At 42.7% G+C, this 19,301-nt stretch overlaps 1 protein-coding gene across 2 annotated transcripts in view; it reads left to right on the top strand.

Moving 5' to 3' along the window:
- USP4 (ubiquitin specific peptidase 4) overlaps window positions 1–19,301 on the top strand; it is a 49,003-nt gene that overhangs the window by 12,257 nt on the left and 17,445 nt on the right. Inside the window, exons 7-11 of one of the 2 annotated variants that reach the window (XM_079713571.1) lie at window positions 12,879–13,019; window positions 13,849–13,966; window positions 15,812–15,985; window positions 17,883–18,041; window positions 18,898–19,122. In XM_079713571.1, the coding sequence (XP_079569697.1) occupies window positions 12,879–13,019; window positions 13,849–13,966; window positions 15,812–15,985; window positions 17,883–18,041; window positions 18,898–19,122 (817 nt within the window). The remainder of the gene's footprint in view (window positions 1–12,878; window positions 13,020–13,848; window positions 13,967–15,811; window positions 15,986–17,882; window positions 18,042–18,897; window positions 19,123–19,301) is intronic. The other variant, XM_079713572.1, reaches the window with a different exon arrangement.

A 19,301-nucleotide genomic window follows, 5' to 3' on the forward strand; every position in this document is an offset into this window, starting at 1 on the left:
ATGGGCTTAGTTGCTCTGCGGCATGTGGGATCTTCCTGGACAAGGGCTCCAACCCGTGTCCCCTGCATTGGCAGGTGGATTCTCAACCACTGCGCTACCAGGGAAGCCCGAGTGGATGACTTTTAAGTTCAGGACTGTTCTAAAAGAGTGAAAAGGCAAGCCACAGAGTGAGAAAGGTATTTGCAATACGTATGTCTGACAGATTGTTTATATCCAGAATTTCAAAGAAACCCCTTAATGTCAGTAAGAAAAAGTCAGACACCCCTTCTAGAAAAAAGGGCAAGAAAACCTATAACAGTCACTTTAAGAAAGAGGCTACCAGACTTCCCTGGTGGCACAGTGGTTAAGAATCTGCCAGCCAGTGCAGGGGACATGGGTTTGAGCCCTGGTCCGGGAAGATCCCACATGCCGCGGAGCAGCTGAGCCTGTGCGCCACAACTACTGAGCCTGCACTCTAGAGCCGGCAAGCCACAACTACTGAGCCCTCATGCCATAACTACTGAAGCCCGTGTACCTAGAGCCCATGCTCTGCAAAAAGAGAAGCCATCGCAATGAGAAGGCTGCACACTGCAACAAAGGGTAGCCCCCACTCTCCACAACCAGAGAAAGCCCACGCGCAGCAACGAAGACCCAACACAGCCAAAAATAAATAAAATTAAAAAAAAAAAAAAAGAGGCTACCTTGTGGCTAGCGAGCATATGGAGAGGTGCTCAACTTCAGCAGTCATCCAGAAATGGCAAATTAAAACCATAATGCAGTGCTTCTGCACATCCCCCAGAATGGTTACATGAAAAAGACAGATAGTGTCAAGTGTTGTAGAGGTGTTGGACCCTGCTGATGGGGCATATAAATTGGTATAGTGACTTTAGAAGGTTTAATAACAAGTACTAAATGACGAATTGTGTGCATATTCTACAACCCAGCAATCCACTCTTAGGCATACAGAAATACATCTCACATTCACTTAAAGATACATTCAAAGATGTTCACAACAGCACAGCTTGTCATAGTCACAAACTGGAGCTAACCCAAATGTCCACCAAAAATAGAATGGATAGATAAATTGTGGTGTATGCACACAATAGAATTCTCTCCAGCCACAGCAACATTGAATCTCATGAACCATGTGAATGAGAAGCCAGACACAAAACGTGGCATACTGTTTGAGTCCCTTGATATAAAGCTTAAGAATTGGCAAAACTGATCTATGGGTGTCAAGGTCTTGATGGAGGTTAGCTTAGGGAAGAATCATGACTGCAGGGAGCATGAGGAAGACACCTGGGGGGTGGTGCTGTGTTGTTTTTTGGTCTGAGGGTACTGGTTATATAGGGATATTCGCTTGGTGAGAATGTCTTGATTTTTTTTTTGGCTGTGCCATGCCTCTTGGGATTTTAGTTCCCCAACCAGGGATTGAACCCAGGCCATGCCTATGAAATTGCCAAGTCCTAACCACTGGACCACCAGGGAATTCCCAGGAATGTCTTGATTTTTGTACTCTCATAATGTATATATTTCTCTCTGTAATATACTTCAATAAAAAGTTTTTTAAAATGTTTAGTAATAGTAAGAAGAAAGGTTTAAGAAAGCAGCCTTTAGGGGCTTCCCTGGTGGCACAGTGGTTAAGAATCTGCCTGCCAATGCAAGGGACATGGGTTCGAGCCCTGGCCTGGGAAGATCCCACATGCCATGGAGCAACTAAGCCCGTGCGCTACAACTAATGAGCCTGAGCTCTAGAGCCCGCAAGCCACAACTACTGAGCCCACATGCCACAATTACTGAAGCCTGCGTGCCTAGAGCCTGTGCTTCACAACGAGAAGCCACGACAGTGAGAGGCCCGCACACTGCAACGAAGAGTAGCCCCCACTCACCACAACTAAAAAGAAAGCTTGTGCACAGCAACAAAGACCCAACACAGCCAAAAATAAATAAATAAATTAATTAATTAAAAGAAAAAGAAAGCAGCCTTTATCAATAACAATCCAGAAGTAAATACTGGGTACTCCCAACATGGAAGACAGGTGAGGAGACAGGAAGCAGTAAAGAGAGATGAGAATGTCCTGAACTACTTTTGCAGGGAAATGTAGTTAATAAGTTGAAGTAATTGATGGGGAAAAATAAAAACAGTTATAGATCCTAGTAAGTTAGTGGAGTAACTACCAGAAATACAAAAGTAGAATTTACATCTTTTATATAACATGGTGTATTGATTAGGAAAGCCCTGGTGGCAATGAAGAAAGACCTGAAAATTAGCATGTCGAGCAATGTAGATGGTTATATCTTTCCAAAAAGAATTTCTGAGGTGGGCAGTTCAATGCTGCTGTTATTAGAAATCCAGCTGTTTTGTCATGTTGCTCTACTGTGCGTGGCTTCAACTTTAAAGGTGGTCAACTCGGTCCATGATGACCGCTGGAGCTGAACCAATCATACCTGCATTCAAGTAGCTGAGGAGGAATTGGGAAAAAGGACATGCCCCTTCCTTTTAAAGAAATTTCCCAGAAATCACATACAAGATCTGCCTTTACATCTCTGGCCGATTATATGACCACACCTGGCTTCAAAGGAGGCTGGGAAGTGCCTTTTAGCAGTTGGAAGGGCTCTAACTAAAACTTGGGATTTGTAAACTAAAGAAGAACAGAAGAATAGCCATGGGGAGGTGAAAGGGGAAAAAAAACCAAACCTTTTTAAAAAAAATTTTTTTAATTTAATTTATTTTTTTATATAGCAGGTTCTTATTAGTTATTCATTTTATACATATTAGTGTATACATGTCAATCTCAATCTCCCAGTTCATCCCACCCCACCACCACCACCCCCACCACTTTCCCCCCTTGGTGTTCATACGTTTGTTCTCTACATCTGTGTGTCTATTTCTACCCTGCATACCAGTTCATTTATATCATTTTTCAAGTTTCCACATATATGCGTTAATATATGATACTTGTTTTTCTCTTTCTGACTTACTTCACTCTTTATGACGGTCTCTAGATCCATGCACGTCTCTACAAATGACCCAATTTCGTTCCTTTTTATGGCTGAGTAATATTCCATTGTATATATGTACCACATCTTCTTTATCCATTCGTCTGTCGATGGGCATTTAGGTTGCTTCCATGACCTGGGTATTGTAAATAGTGCTGCAGTGAACATTGGGGTGCATGTGCCTTACTTACTTACTTATTTATTTATTCATTTTTATTTTTATTTTTGGCTGCATTGGGTGTTTGTTGCTGCGTGCGGGCTTTTCTCTAGTTGTGGTGAGCAGGAGCTACCCTTCCTTGCGGTGCGTGGGCTTCTCATTGGGTGGCTTCTCTTGTTGCAGAGCACAGGCTCTAGGCGCGCGGGCTTCAGTAGTTGTGGCACTCGGGCTCAATAGTTGTGGCTTGAGGGCTCTAGAACGCAGGCTCAGTAGCTGTGGCGCATGGGCTTAGTTGTTCCGTGGCATGTGGAATCTTCCCAGAACAGGGCTTGAACCTGTGTCCCCTGCATTGGCAGGTGGATTCTTAACCACTGCGCCACCAGGGAAGCCCATGCGTGTGTCTTTTTAAATTATGGCTTTCTCTGGGTATTTGCCCAGTAGTGGGATTGCTGGGTTATATGGTAATTCTATTTTTAGTTTTTTAAAGAACCTCCGTACTGTTCTCCATAGTGGCTGTATCAATTTACATTCCCACCAACAGAGCAAGAGGGTTCCCTTTTCTCCACACCCTCTCCAGCATTTGTTGTTGGTAGGTTTTCTGATGATGCCCATTCTGACTTGTGTGAGGTGATACCTCATTGTAGTTTTGACTTGCATTTCTCTAATAATTAGTGATGTTGAACAGCTTTTCATGTGCTTCTTGGCCATCTATAAGTCTTCTTTGGAGAAATGTCTATTTAGGTCTTCTGACCATTTTTGGATTGGGTTGTTTGCTTTTTTAATGTTGAGCTGCATGAACTGTTATATATTTTGGAGATTAATCCTTTGTCGGTTGATTCATTTGTAAATATTTTCTCCCATTCTGAGGGTTGTCTTTTCGTCATGTTTGTAGTTTCCTTTGCTGTGCAAAAGCTTTTAAGTTTCATTAGGTCCCATTTGTTTATTTTGTTTTTATTTCTATTACTCTAGGAGGTGGATCAAAAAAGATCTTGCTGTGATTTATGTCAAAGAATGTTCTTCCTATGTTTTCCTCTAAGAGTTTTATAGTGTCTGGTCTTCCATTTTGAGTTTATTTTTGTGTATGGTGTTAGGGAGTGTTCAATTTCATTCTTTTACATGTAGCTGTCCAGTTTTCCCAGCACCACTTATTGAAGAGACTGTCTTTTCTCCATTGTATATCCTTGCCTACTTTGTCATAGATTAGTTGACCATAGGTGTGTGGGTTTATCTCTGGGCTTTCTATGCTGTTCCATTGATGTATATTTCCATTTTTGTGCCAGTACCATATTGTCTTGATTACTGTAGCTTTGTAGTATCGTCTGAAGTCAGGAAGTCTGATCCTTCAGCTCCGTTTTTTTCCCTCAAGACTGCTTTGGCTGTTCGGGGTCTTTTGTGTCTCCATACAAATTTTAATATTTTTTGTTCTAGTTCTGTAAAAAAATGCCACTGGTAATTTGATAGGGATCACATTAAATCTGTAGATTGCTTTGGGTAGTATAGTCATTTTCACAATATTGATTCTTCCAGTCCAAGAACATGGTATATCTCTCCATCTGTTTGTGTCATCTTTGACTTCTTTCATGAGTGTCTTCTAGTTTTCTGAGTACAGGTCTTTTACCTCCTTAGGTAGGTTTATTCCTAGGTATTTTATTCTTTTTGTTGCAATGTGAATGGGATTGTTTCCTTAATTTCTCTTTCTGATCTTTTGTTGTTAGTGTATAGGAATGCAAGAGATTTCTGTGCATTAATTTTGTATCCTGCAACTTTACCAAATTCATTGGTTAGCTCTAGTATTTCTCTGGTGGCATCTTTAGGATTCTCTGTGTATAGTATCATGTCATCTGCAAACAGTGACAGTTTTACTTCTTCTTTTCCAGTTTGTATTCCTTTTATTTCTTTTTCTTCTCTGATCGCTGTGGCTAGGACTTCCAAAACTGTGTTGAATAATAGTGGTGAGAGTGGACATCCTTGTCTTTTTCCTGATCTTAGAGGAAATGCTTTCAGTTTTTTCACCATTGAGAATGATGTTTGCTGTGGGTTTGTTGTATATGGCCTTTATGATGTTGAGGTAGGTTCCCTCTGTGCCCACTTTCTGGAGAGTTTTTTTTTTTTTTTTTTTTTTTTTTTTGTGGTACGTGGGCCTTTCACTGTTGTGGCCCCTCCCGTTGCGGAGCACAGGCTCCGGATGCGCAGGCTCAGCGGCTATGGCTCATGGGCCCAGCCGCTCTGCGGCATGTGGGATCCTCCCGGATCGGGGCACGAACCCGTGTCCCCTGCATCAGCAGGCGGACTCTTAACCACTGCCCCACCAGGGAAGCCCCTCTGGAGAGTTTTTATCATAAATCATTGCTGAATTTTGTCAAAAGCTTTTTCTGCATCTGTTGAGATGATTATATGGTTTTTATTCTTCAATTTGTTAATATGGTGTATCACATTAATTGATTTGCGTATACTGAAGAATCCTTGCATCCCTGGGATAAATCCTACTTGATCATGCTATATGATCCTTTTAATGTGTTGTTGGATTCTGTTTGCTAATGTGTTGTTGAGGATTTTTGCATCTATATTCATCAGTGATACTGGTCTGTAATTTTCTTTTTTTGTAGTATCTTTGTCTGGTTTTGGTATCAGGGTGATGGTGACCTCATAGAATGGGTTTGAGAGTGTTCCTTCCTCTGCAATTTTTTGGAAGTTTGAGAAGGATGGGTGTTAGCTCTTCTTTAAATGTTTGATAGAATTCACCTGTGAAGCCATCTGGTCCTGGACTTTTGTTTGTTGGAAGATAGTTAATCACAGTTTCAATTTCATTACTTGTGATTGGTCTGTCCATATTTTCTATTTCTTCCTGGTCCTGTCTTGGAAGGTTATACCTTTCTAAGAATTTGTCCATTTCTTTCAGGTTGTCCATTTTATTGGCATGGAGTTGCTTGTAGTAGTCTGTTAGGATGCTTTGTATTTCTGCGGTGTCCGTTGTAACTTCTCCTTTTTCATTTTTAATTTTATTGATTTGAGTCCTCTCCCTCTTAATGAGTCTGGCTAAAGGTTTTTCAGTTTTGTTTATCTTTTCAAAGAACCAGCTTTTAGTTTTATTGATCTTTGCTCTTGTTTTCTTTGTTCCTATTTCATTTATTTCTGCTCTGATCTTTATGATTTCTTTCATTCTGCTAACTTTGGGTTTTGTTTGTTCTTCTTTCTCTAGTTCCTTTAGGTGTAAGTTTAGATTGTTTATTTGAGATTTTTCTTGTTTCTTGAGGTGGGCTTGTATTGATATAAACTTCCCTCTTAGAACTGCTTTTGCTGCATCCCATAGGTTTTGGATCGTCGTGTTTTCATTGTCATTTGTCTCTAGGTATTTTTTGATTTCCTCTTTGATTTCTTCAGTGATCTCTTGGTTATTTAGTAATGTATTGTTTAGCCTCCATGTCTTCGTGTTTTTTATGTTTTTTTCCCTGTAATTTGTTTCTAAGCTCATAGTGGTGTGGTCGGAAAAGATGCTTGATATGATTTCAATTTTCTTAAATTCACTGAGGCTTGCTTTGTGACCCAATATATGATCTATCCTGGAGAATGTTCTGTGCACACTTGAGAAGAAAGTGTAGGACTTCCCTGGTGGCGCAGTGGTTAAGAATCCACCTGCCAATGCAGGGGACACTGGTTTGAGCTCTGGTCCGGGAAGATCCCACATGCCGCGGAGCAACTAAACCAGTGTACCACAGCTATTGAGCCTGTGCTCTAGAGCTTGCGAGTCACAGCTACTGAGCCCGTGTGCCACAACTACTGAAGCATGCGTGCCTGGAGCCCATGCTCCGCAACAAGAGAAGCCCCCGCAATGAGAAGCCCCCACTCGCTGCAACTAGAGAACGCACATGCAGAGCAATGAAGAACCCAACACAGCTAAAAATAAATAAATAAATAAATTTATTTTTAAAAAACACAAAACTTAGCCTTAAAGAAATTTAAAAAAAAGAAGTGTAATCTGCTGTTTTGGGATGGAATGTCCTATAAATATCAATTAAATCTATCTGGTCTATTGTGTCATTTAAAGCTTGTGTTTCCTTATTAATTTTATGTCTCGGTGATCTGTCCATTGGTGTAAGTGAGGTGTTAAAGTCCCCCACTATTATTGTGTTACTGTCGATTTCGTCTTTCATAGCTGTTAGCAGTTGCCTTATGTATTGAATTGCTCCTATGTTGGGTGCATATATATTTATAATTGTTATATCTTCTTCTTGGATTGATCCCTTGATAATTATGTAGTGTCCTTCCTTGTCTCTTGTAACATTCTTTATTTTAAAGTCTATTTTATCTGATATGAGTATTGCTACTCCAGCTCTCTTTTGATTTACATTTGCATGGAATATCTTTTTCCATCCCCTCGCTTTCAGTCTGTATGTGTCCCTAGGTCTGAAGTGGGTCTCTTGCAGACAGCATATATATGGGTCTTGTTTTTATATCCATTCAGCAAGCCTGTGTCTTTTGGTTGGAGCATTTAATCCATTCACATTTAAGGTAATTATTGATATGTATGTTCCTATTACCATTTTCTTTCTTTTTTTTTTTTAAATGATATTTTATTTATTTAATTTATTTATTTTTGGCTACTTTGGGTCTTCGTTGCGGCACACGGGCTTTCTCTAGTTGCGGCAAGCGGGGACTACTCTTCGTTGCGAAGCATGGGCTCTAGGTGTGCGGGCTCAGTAGTTGTGGTTTGTGGGCTCAGTAGTTGTGGCTCACGGGCTCAGTAGTTGTGGCTCATTGGCTCAGTAGTTGTGACTCGCGGGCTCTAGAGCACAGGCTCAGTAGTTGTGGCACACGGGCCCAGGTGCTCCACAGGATGTGGGATCTTCCCGGACCAGGGCTCGAACCCGTGTCCCCTGCATTGGCAGGTGGATTCTTAACCACTGTGCCACCAGGAAAGCCCCTTACCATTTTCTTAATTGTTATGGGCTTCTTTTTGTAGGTCCTTTTCTTCTCTTGTGTTTCCCACTTAGGGAAGTTCTTTTAGCATTTGTTGTAGAGCTGGTTTGGTGGTGCTGAATTCTCTTAGCTTTTGCTTGTCTGTAAAGCTTTTGATTTCTCCATTGAATCTGAATGAGATCCTTCCCGGGTAGAGTAATCTTGGTTGTAGGTTCTTCCTTTTCATCGCTTTAAATATATCATGCCATTCCCTTCTGGCTTGTAGAGTTTCTGCTGAGAAATCAGCTGTTAACCTTATGGGAGTTCCCTTGTATGTTATTTGTCATTTTTCCCTTGTTGCTTTCAGTAATTTTTCTTTGTCTTTAATTTTTGTCAATTTGATTACTATGTGTCTTGGTGTGTTTCTCCTTGGGTTTATCCTGCCTGGGACTCTCTGCACTTCCTGGACTTGGGTGGCTATTTCCTTTCCCATGTTAGGGAAGTTTTAGACTATAATCTCTTCAAATATTTTCTCTGGTCCTTTCTCTCTCTCTCTTCTCCTTCCTGGACCCCTATAATGCGAATGTTGTTGCATTTAATGTTGTCCTAGAGGTCTCTTAGGCTGTCTTCATTTCTTTTCATTCTTTTTTCTTTATTCTGTTCTGTGGCAGTGAATTCCACCATTCTGTCTTCCAGGTCACTTATCCGTTCTTCTGCCTTAGTTATTCTGCTGTTGATTCCTTCTAGTGTATTTTTCATTTCAGTTATTGTAGTGTTCATCTTTGTTCATTCTTTAATCCTTCTAGGTCTTTCTTTTTTTTTTTTTTTTTGTGGTATGCGGGCCTCTCACTGTTGTGGCCTCTCCCGTTGCGGAGCACAGGCTCCGGATGCGCAGGCTCAGCAGCCATGGCTCACGGGCCCAGCCGCTCCGCGGCATATGGGATCCTCCCAGACCGGGGCACGAACCCGTATCCCCTGCATCGGCAGGCGGACTCTCAACCACTGCGCCACCAGGGAGGCCCCTTCTAGGTCTTTCTTAAATATTTCTTGCATCTTCTCGATCTTTGCCTCCGTTCTTTTTCCAAGGTCCTGGATCATCTTCACTATCATTATTCTGAATTCTTTTTCTGGAAGGTTGCCTAGCTCCACTTCATTTAGTTGTTTTTCTACGGTTTTATCTTGTTCCTTCATCTGGTACAAAGTCCTCTGGCTTTTCATTTTGTCTGTCTGTGAATGTGGTTTTCCTTCCGTGCTGCAACAAAGACCCAACACAGCCAAAAATAAAAGCAAATAAATAAAAAAATTAAAAATAAAATAAATGAATAAAATAAAATAAGGGAAACTCAGATGGAAGGCAAGAAAGAAGGGAAAAAACAACTGAAAAGTATGGTTATTAGAAAACAAGGGAGATTGAATTAAGTCCAGCTATAACAGTAATTAGAATAACTGTAGATGGGTTCAACTCATTAAAAAGAGAAGCTCTCAAATCAGACTTTTTTTTTTAAACTAGCCCTGTTCAGTAGTATGTTGTCTGTCAGAGATGACACAGGATAAAATTGAGGGAATGGGAAAGTACATCAAGTGAGTATGTCATCCAGGGAAAGACAATGATTGGCTTAATCCTTTTTTTTTTTTTAACCCACTTGTAGAATCAATTTTACATATATCCTGACAGGAGAACAGCATAATGAAATTGTTTTCATTCAGCTCCTTTATTCACTAGTGAGAGCCACCTGGTAAACTGAGCATTTTCAGATGGTTTTTTCCTTCCTGTGGATTGCTCCAACCTCTGTATTAGTGCTTCCAAGGTTCTCTATAGATCTGACCTCATTTTTTCTGTTTGTCGAACTCTTTATTTTTTTTTTAAATAACTTTATTTATTTAATTTTGGCTTCGTTGGGTCTTCGTTGTTGCACACAGGCTTTCTCTAGTTGTGGTGAGTGGGGGCTACTCTTTGTTGCGGTGCAGGGGCTACTCTTTGTTGTGGTGCACCGGCTTCGCATTGCGGTGGCTTCTCTTGTTGTGGAGCACGGGCTCTAGGCGCTCAGGCTTCAGTAGTTGTGGCACGCGAGCTCTAGAGCTCAGGCTCAGTAGTTGTGGCGCACGGGTTTAGTTGCTCCATGGCATGTGAGATCTTCCTGGACCAGGGCTCGAACCCGCGTCCCCTGCATTGGCAGGCGGATTTTCAACCACTGAGCCACCAGGGAAGCCCCTCTCTAACTCTTTAATTCTCTCTAACTTTACTTGCCTGATGTCTATAAGGCCTGGTTAGCTCTACACCGCGGTCCCCTTTAAAGGCTGCTTGCCCAGAGCTGGAAGAAGCCAGTGTTTCTGAAATAGAGATTTGAGTTGCATGCATATGAGGGTTAACACTGTTGGTGGAGGGAGAGATCACAGCTTAGGATGTTGTGAAGGCAGTGAGGATTCTGCCTAAGAGTTGATTGTTGTCTTAATGATAATGCCAGATGCTGGCCTCTGAATACCTGAGGTCAGAGGGTGGGCTTAAAGAGTAGACTCATCCTCAGAGTGGCATTTGGCCTGGAGAACATCTGAGAGGCAAACAGAGAGCAATGGAGCAAGGAGGGCAGGCATGAATATGTTACAGAGCCTCAGCCATACGTCAGGGCATGTTTTTGTTGTGATGATAATGACCGGACATGCCTAGGATCAGGAAATATCTCAGTAGAAAGGTGCCAGGAGACCAGAGGCTTAACCAGAGTATCTTTTAGGAGCAGAGGGATCCTTATTTGGAGATGTAGCCTCTGTTTTCAGAAAGTTTGTTGCATGAGACTTGGTCATGTTTGAGAATGAGGTCTTGCTTCATGTCAGCTGTTTCCTACCGTTGCCTGCTTCCTGGCTTGCAGTGCCCTAGGGTGTGCTCTGAAGTTGCCTGGTGACAAGTGACCAATGCCCAAGCGTTTCTCAGATACAAGTCACTTCTGCACAGAGGTCTTGCTTTTTGATTTGTCTGTCAAAGGTAGAGTAAAATAACAAACAAAAACTTTGTATTATATAAGTTTTCAGGCATATAAAAAATATCCTTATGTAATCACTGTTGGATTTCTTTTTGACCGAATTTACTCTGTAAACTACTGGCAGTATTTTCTAGAACATTTTAAACGAATGTCAAATAAAATTTTTTTTCTTTTTTTTGTTTTTTTAAATTAATTTATTTTTTTGGCCACTCCATGCGGCCTGCAGGATCCCAATTTGCTGACCAGGGATCAAACCCACGCCCTTGGCAGTGAAGGTGCAGAGTCCTAACCACTGGACCACAGGGAATTCCCTGTTTTCTTTCATTTCAACCAGAATGTTGTCTGTTTAAGAAGTTGATACGTCTTGGATACTTGTAGTGGCTTTATATGGATTTTTGCCCTTTTAAGTTCAGGGAATAAAATAAGTTACCAGTGAACAGTTACTAAAAAGGGGAGTGTTAAGCCATGTGCCTTGAGGTTCTGTATGTCAGAAATTTAATTTCGCTATCTTGTAGTATCTCCAGACCTGAGATAACTGAGTCTGCCATATCATACCAGTCTTGGGTAGTGACTTTCCTGCCTGCATAGGAGGCTGGGCATACCGGCATCACAGTGGACAGGCCTCAAGTGTATGTTTAAGTCACCTGTGTGGCAGAAGAGAGTGCCCTTGGCTCTGACAAGCCTCACTTAAGGAGCTGCCTGAGTTCTTGGACTCCTTTGCAGCTGAGATGAGGCTCAGTGAAGCAGATGCTCTTCAGGATTGGAGAAGGTGCGTTTCCTTATGGGTGGGTGAGAGGCTGGGGAGCCCTCTTTCCCCCTCCCTTGCTGTGACCACAGAATGTGAAGCAGAACTCAGTTCCTGACACCCATTTAGGCCCCTGGATAGTTCCCTGACATCTGCCTACAGTGTGGGTACAGGATCACTCATCTTTGTTGCCACGTCCCACTGTCTTCTCAAGGGGAACCCTGGTTGACATCAGATCACATGAGGTTGGGCACTCTGCAGGGACAATGCATCTTATTTATTTTCTCTATTCTAAAAATAACCCCAAATCTAGAAGGAAAATCACAGTTGTACATATTTGAAACAATGCAGACAACTCACTTTCTTCTGCATGGGCCTATATGAATTTTAGTAGAAAATTTGATAAAATTGATGTCAGTTTTTTTGGGGGGGGAGCCGCACCATGCGGCATGTGGGATCCTAGTTCTCCAGGGATCGAACCCGTGCCCCCTGCAGTGGAAGCGCGGGGTCTTAACCACTGGACCGACAGGGAAGTCCCATTTGATATCAATTTAAGATTTGGGGCAATTAGCCCTTGAATTAATTAGTCTGAAAGTAGGAATAAATCTAAAATGAGGTGCTATGAAAAATATTGAAACATGAGTTTGAAACAGAGGTTATTCACATTTGGTAAATTTAAGGAAACAAAAGGAATTTCGTCAAATAGCACAGTGAAACTAAATCGCCATTTTCCTATTCTGTTATAGCCACCTGTTTAATCTGGGTCAAGTACTTTGGGGGAAATTCATCTCTTATTACCATTTTTCTTTGTCTTTTCACTGGTAGCTCTTAAAATTTAGGGAAGCTTATCATTTGTAAATCAAACCAGGATGCCCTGAAGATCAACCTTGTGTTTTATCCTACTGAAAGATTCATATACATGACCACGTGGATGAATGAGACAGGAAGCTCAATTAATTTCTTTACTCTCACTTAAATAAAATTAGCATGAAAATGGGCTTTTTGCAATTAATGTTAAATAACTGAATATGGAGAACATTTATTTCTTGAGAAGAGACTTAAGGCATTAAATAGGGCTTGCTTTTTGCAAAACGTCAGTAGCATTGTTTCTGCTTCTCTCTCCCAGATCAAGCACTGCGCCTAGCAGAAATTTTACTACCTCTCCAACATCATCAGCAAGTCCCTATTCCTCAGTATCTGCCTCTCCCATTTCAAATGGTGATAGCACTAACACCTCTGGGATGCACAGTTCCGGTGTCAGCAGGGGGTAAGAGCAGGTCCTTTCACTTTGCTTCCCTTCCCTCTGAGTCCTTTCCCAGGCCGTACCTGGACAGCTCCTCTGCTGCTACACTAAGCATAGTGGGATTAGGGCTCCCCATGGGAACATGCTGCATGTGGTGTCTTGCTCCATTTCATACCCACAGTAAATTGTGCCTCCTAGTTCTGATGTACATTGCTTTTCTTCCTGCGAGCTGGTGTTTTCCCCACAGCCTAAGTCAGTTGGTGGTCATGGGGGTCCATGCATTTGTCTGTGAAGGAATGGGCTGGTTGTCTGGCAGAATAGCTATGCGGGGATGACTGTTGGCTGTGGGAAGACCCTGCCTGTTTCCCCTCTGCATGGCTGTGATCCTTTCTCCGAGTGTTTCAGGAGCACCTGCCATAGAGCACGGAAAGGGTGGAAGAGGAAGGTCAGGCGAGAGAGAGAGTGCATGCACACTCAGGCACAGTCAAGACTGAGTGTGGCCTGGTGGGTGGTGACAGGTGCAAGCTTTGATCTTGGTAACCAGTGTTCTTCCCCGAAGTCACCTGGCAGTTAGCCTTCTGGAGGGATACAAAATTAGCATTTGCCAAAGCCTGAGAGCAGAGGATTCAAACAGCATTTCTTCCCTTAAGGATGTGCTCACCACCCGTTATCATGTCAAATCAAGGCAGGGAGTTGGGGGGGCTGGAGGGCTGGGGAGGGGAGTAAAGAGACCTTGTCTCACGGGGTTATTATCAAGTGAGAATTCTAGAGGCCCCAGCGGAGCCCCAAAAGGCATCCTGAGGGCATGTGAGCAGCACTCACTTTTATTGCTGATGTGGGTTATGTTTTCCAGTGGATCTGGCTTCTCTGCTTCGTATAATTGTCAGGAGTCTCCATCAACTCATGTACAACCTGGGCTCTGTGGACTTGGAAACCTGGGAAACACCTGCTTCATGAACTCGGCCTTGCAGGTAGAGGGCAGAGCTGCCATCTCAGTAACACTGTGTCTTCACAGTACTTGAGGCTCAAGTAGGTGTGGCCTCTAAGGTGTTGGGAGGATCCTCTCCCAGGGGTCCCTAACGACCCTTTGTTAGTACTTCAGGGATCCCTGCCAAGGCACGTCCCACTGGGTAGTACAGAATGGCCTCATCAGGGTTCCTGGCTTCAAAATGTCTTCTTAATCAGTTATAGGTTTGGTTTCACAGTGAAAGTATGTTGAATTTTGTTGACCATTAGGGAATGATCTCAGAGAGTACTGGAATACTTGCCTGGTTGATCTCTAATGGGATGAGACCTCACAGCAGCTGGTACCAAGGCAAATTATTCCTGCTTGAAGTTGACCATCTTTTCACCAGTGAGCTGTCTCACCTCATGCCCCTGCTTGAAGAAAATCCTAAAATCCTCCCTTTGAAACCTCATTTATTCATCCATCAAATATTTTGGGGGCACATACTATGTGATGGTACTGTTTTGGGCATGGGCTGGAGTTTGGGTCCAACTGCAAAGTTAGGAGGGCACAGTCCTTAGTACTGCCTTCACTTCTGACACCAGCTGCAAGTTTGGGGCTCCCTAAGACCACCCTCAGTTTTGTTAATTTGCTAGAAAGACTTGTAGACTCACTTAAAAGAAACTATACTCACAGTTATGGTATGTTATAGGGAAAGGATACAGATTTAAAATTAGGCAAGGCTAAGAAGGGAGTAGGGCAGAGGCTAGGGTTCTCAGTGAAGAGCTTCTGTTGCCCTCTTCCAGTGGAGTCAGGATGCTTTACTTTCCTGGCATTGATGTGTAACAGTAGGCATGGAGCATTGCCAGGTATGAAAACTCACTTGAGTTTTGGTGTCCAGAATTTTTATTGGGGCTTTATTATATGGCATGACTGATGGGTTGTCCAGTGGTTAAAGAGAAAATTCTTGTGAATTGGTGAATGTATTCAAAGATTTAAGGCAGAAATACCAATCATGCCTATCTTCTTTCAGCACCCCAAATCATTTTACAAGGCAGGATGCTCTGATGCCAAAATATGACAAGAATTTCTAAAAACAAAAATTTTAGACTATCGTATCTCATAACTGTAGACACAAATAATGTAGATAAAATTTTAGCAAATCAAAATCAATGATATCTAAATAAAAGTGGTAACACATAACAAGTAGGTGTGGTTTGTGCTAGGAAAACCAAGTTGGTTTAACACCTGAAAAATTAATCAGTCTTTTAGCATAGTAACAGAATGAAGGAGAAAACCATGTGATCATCTCTATAGATGTAGGAAAACTCATTTGATAAAATCCAATACCCACCTTCATTTTTTAATTTAAGGAGTTAAAATTAATATACACAGGTACAATATTATTTATTGTTTTCTCTAATTATCCTGATTTTCCCCACCCATAGTGTTTTGGCTCTAGTAAAACATTTTGCCTTCGGCTTACTTATATTTTGTCTTCTCATGAAATAGTGTAATGTCTCAGTCACTTCCAATAAAAAAAAAATCATCTTAAAATTATTTTCTTCCACTGAATTGAAAATGACTGTGTGTCAGGCATTTGAGATATACAGCCTTTGCCCTCAGAGAGCTTGTCTCAGAAACAGTTCTTAGGCTGAGCTCCCTCCAAAACAGTGTCCCTGGGAGGCTAGTCACAATGTGGCCATCAGCCTCTAGGAGGCTGTGCCTTACTGTTATGAGCCCTTCAGAGAATCTGCTGAGCACTTCATTTTGTTGGCGTGACCCTCACTGGTCGTTTAGAACTGGGTTTATCTTGTGTCTCTGTGTGCTTTCCAGAAGTTGTGTAAGCTGTGATCGTGTTCTCTTTCAGTGCTTAAGCAATACTGCACCACTGACCGACTACTTTCTCAAAGATGAGTATGAGGCTGAAATCAACAGGGACAACCCTCTGGGAATGAAAGGCGAAATTGCAGAGGCCTATGCAGAGCTCATTAAGCAGATGTGGTCTGGAAGGGATGCTCATGTGGCACCTCGCATGTTCAAAGTAGGTTGACATATATACTTCCTTTTTCCTATTTTGGGGAGAGTGGTTTCGTGTTGTAATGAAGCATTCCTTTACTGCATTTTGGGATTAAGATGGGCTCCGAGACTAAAAGCACTACGTGATCAGATCCTTCTTTTCTGTTCAGTCATTTGGCACACACTTAAGTGACTCAGCCCCCACCTCTGGGCCGAGGATACTTCAGATAATCATTTGTATTGTAAGCTGCTTGTTCAGAATGCTGTATTCTACAGCGGCATTCTTTTTTTTTCTTTCTAAGTTTTTTTGATGTGGACCATGTTTAAAGTCTACTGAATTTGTTACAATATTGCTTCTGTTTTATGTTTTGGTTTTTTGGCTGCGAGGCATGTGGGATCTTAGCTCCCTGACCAGGATCGAACCCACACCCCCTACGTTGGAAGGTGAAGTCTTAACCACTGGACCATCAGGGAAGTCCCTACAGTGGCATTCTTTAAATGGTTGACACCCTAAGCCAGACCATAAAAATTCAGTCTAATTTCCAGTATCATCTGAAGAGTGCTCCCAGGTTCTCTGAGACTGGAACGTATAGCAACTGTGGTTTGAGTTGGGTCCCCGAAGTTAGGAATTGGGCTGACATTGTCGGATGTTGGTGTGAGGGGCAGTTCTCACTTGGGTCCCTCAGCTAGGAAGATGGGAAGATGGGTGAACTGCACTGGGCACTTGGAGCACCTCAACCTTCCATTGCCCTGAATGTTTTTCGCTGCTGAGGGGGAAGTGCCTTGCCTCCATGTGTTGAAATCTGGAAATCCTGTCTGGTTCAAGGAGCCTTCATGAAGCATCTGATTCACAGAGGAAAAAAAATATAGCACCTAAGCTCAATGAGAAAATTAAAATCTTAGATTGTTTATTGAAATTGAAAACAAATTCTTTTCATTCCCATGGTCACATTAAACCCTGGGAAGTATATGCAAATTACTATTCCCAGAGTTTCTGTTTCTGAAGGTCTAGGGTGGGGCCTGAGAAGGTGCATTTCTGTCAAGCTCTCAGATGATGCTAATGCCACAAGTTGGGCACTGCACTCTGAGGATCAGTAGTGTAGAGCAATACAAGGCAGACACTTATTTAGGGCTAGGAGGGCTCTTATGTACAGTGCTCTTATTTAGGGCTAGGAGGATTCCTCTGGCTGATGCAGGTACCATTTGTAAACTTCTTAGGGAGACTCTGAACCAAAGAAGGTGGTTGGAGAGGGATTCGTGTCTGTACTTAGGAGATGTGGCTACTGAGGGAGTCACTCTTTACTCCTCTCTTAGGGTAGTGGCCCAGGTTCCAAGTCTGTAGTTGTCCTGGATTTCAGATCTTAGCCCTCTTCTCTCTGGTAGGAACTGCTGACCTTTAGGCCCTTGAGGAGTTAATCAGGCTACTGGAGCAAGGGCGTTCTCCCTTACGGTACCAGCAGACTGCAAATTTATTTATTTATTTATTTATAAAATAAATTTATTTATTTATTTTATTTATTTTTGGCTGTGTCTAGTCTTTGTTGCTGCACGTGGGCTTTCTCTAGTGGTGAGCGGGGGCTACTCTTCGTTGTGGTGTGCGGGCTTATTGCTGTGGCTTCTCTTGTTGCAGAGCATGGGCTCTAGGTGCACGGGCTTCAGTAGTTGTGGCACATGGCCTAGTAGTTGTGGCTCTCAGGCTTTAGAGCACAGGCTCAGGAGTTGTGGCGCACAGGCTTAGTTGCTCAGCGGCATGTGGAATCTTCCCGGACCAGGGCTCAAACCCCTGTCTCCTGCATTGGCAGGCGGATTCTTAACCACTGTGCCACCAGGGAAGCCCAAAGTTATTTTTGATGACAATTTCCTATCTGACTTCACTGGTTCTTTATAACTTCTGCCTTCTGATGTGGTTGCTTTTGTTGTAGACTCAGGTGGGACGTTTTGCTCCTCAGTTTTCTGGCTACCAACAACAAGACTCTCAGGAGCTGTTAGCCTTTCTTCTAGACGGATTGCACGAAGATCTGAACCGAGTGAAGAAAAAACCGTACCTGGAGCTGAAGGATGCCAATGGGCGGCCAGATGCGGTATGATATTGAAGACTTTTGAAGAAAAGTATTCCAGAGAAGCTGCCTCCTACTGGGAGGTGCAAGGGCATTCTTCTGGTCTTGGAGTATTGGTGCCAGGGCTCTGGTTGCCTCTCACTGTTGTTTGTGATGTGGACGTGAGGTCTAATATGGAAATGTACTGCACGTTACAAAGGGGCTAACTCTAGTTACCCCTGATGCTCCCTCTTGGGCTTCTTCAAGTTAGAGTCAGTTTGTTTAATATAATTACATTGGTGAACCAGAGACTAGGGCACCCTGAAAACTGTAAAGTGCCTGTAGTGTGGGCCCTTGGGATTATTAAAATCCATCTATGATGATTGAAATAGTTTGTTATTAATGTTATTAGGGTACTTACATTTTTTTGCCTTGATTTTTAGATCTATGAAGAGGGAATTTAGTGTTTAAGCTACCTATCACATTGGGATGAGCAATTTGAATACTTCAAAGTAGCATTCACATCTTAAAGGAAAAACCATGAGCTAGCTGAACTATAGCATAAATTAAAAGCTCACTGAAGGGACTTTGGATCATTGGAAGCCCTATAGGAGGCAGTCCTTCTCCGGTCAGGTCCATGTGTCCACAGTGCTCTCAGTTCGTCTCTGTCCCGTAGATCCTGCATCAGCACTTTGTTAAGTGTAGGATTGGGCATGGAGCTGGCATGTGGAATGAGTTTGGTATGCTAAGAGCAGTCCTGGCCCTCACTGGCCTGGACCAAGTTCTTGGCTGCACAGACTGCCTCACAGTCTATTTCAGATTTTGCTGTGAATCATTCTGGATGCAGAGGCTAACAACTGGGGGATGTTGAGAATGTCTTATACCCTTTGCTTTCTTCCAGGTGGTGGCAAAGGAAGCCTGGGAGAATCATAGGTTGAGGAATGACTCTGTGATTGTGGACACGTTCCATGGCCTCTTCAAATCTACCTTGGTTTGCCCAGAATGTGCTAAGGTTTCTGTGACCTTTGACCCATTTTGCTATCTAACTCTCCCACTGCCCTTGAAGAAAGATCGAGTTATGGAGATCTTCCTGGTTCCCGCTGACCCTCGCTGCAGACCTACCCAGGTAAGAGAACTCGGCACCCTCATGGTCCCCCTTGTTGTGAGTGGCCTCCAGACCCAGAGTGGGGCTGCTTCCATCTGTTGCAGCAGCAGCTCCATCAGCTGCCTCTGAAACCCCTTGGCACTTGCCTTGAGTGTGTGCCCTTGTCCTCCCTCAGACCTTTGTGTAATCCCATGTCATTC

This window comes from Hyperoodon ampullatus, assembly GCF_949752795.1.
Source record: "Hyperoodon ampullatus genome assembly, chromosome: 10".
NCBI classification, from domain to species: Eukaryota; Metazoa; Chordata; class Mammalia; order Artiodactyla; family Ziphiidae; genus Hyperoodon; species Hyperoodon ampullatus.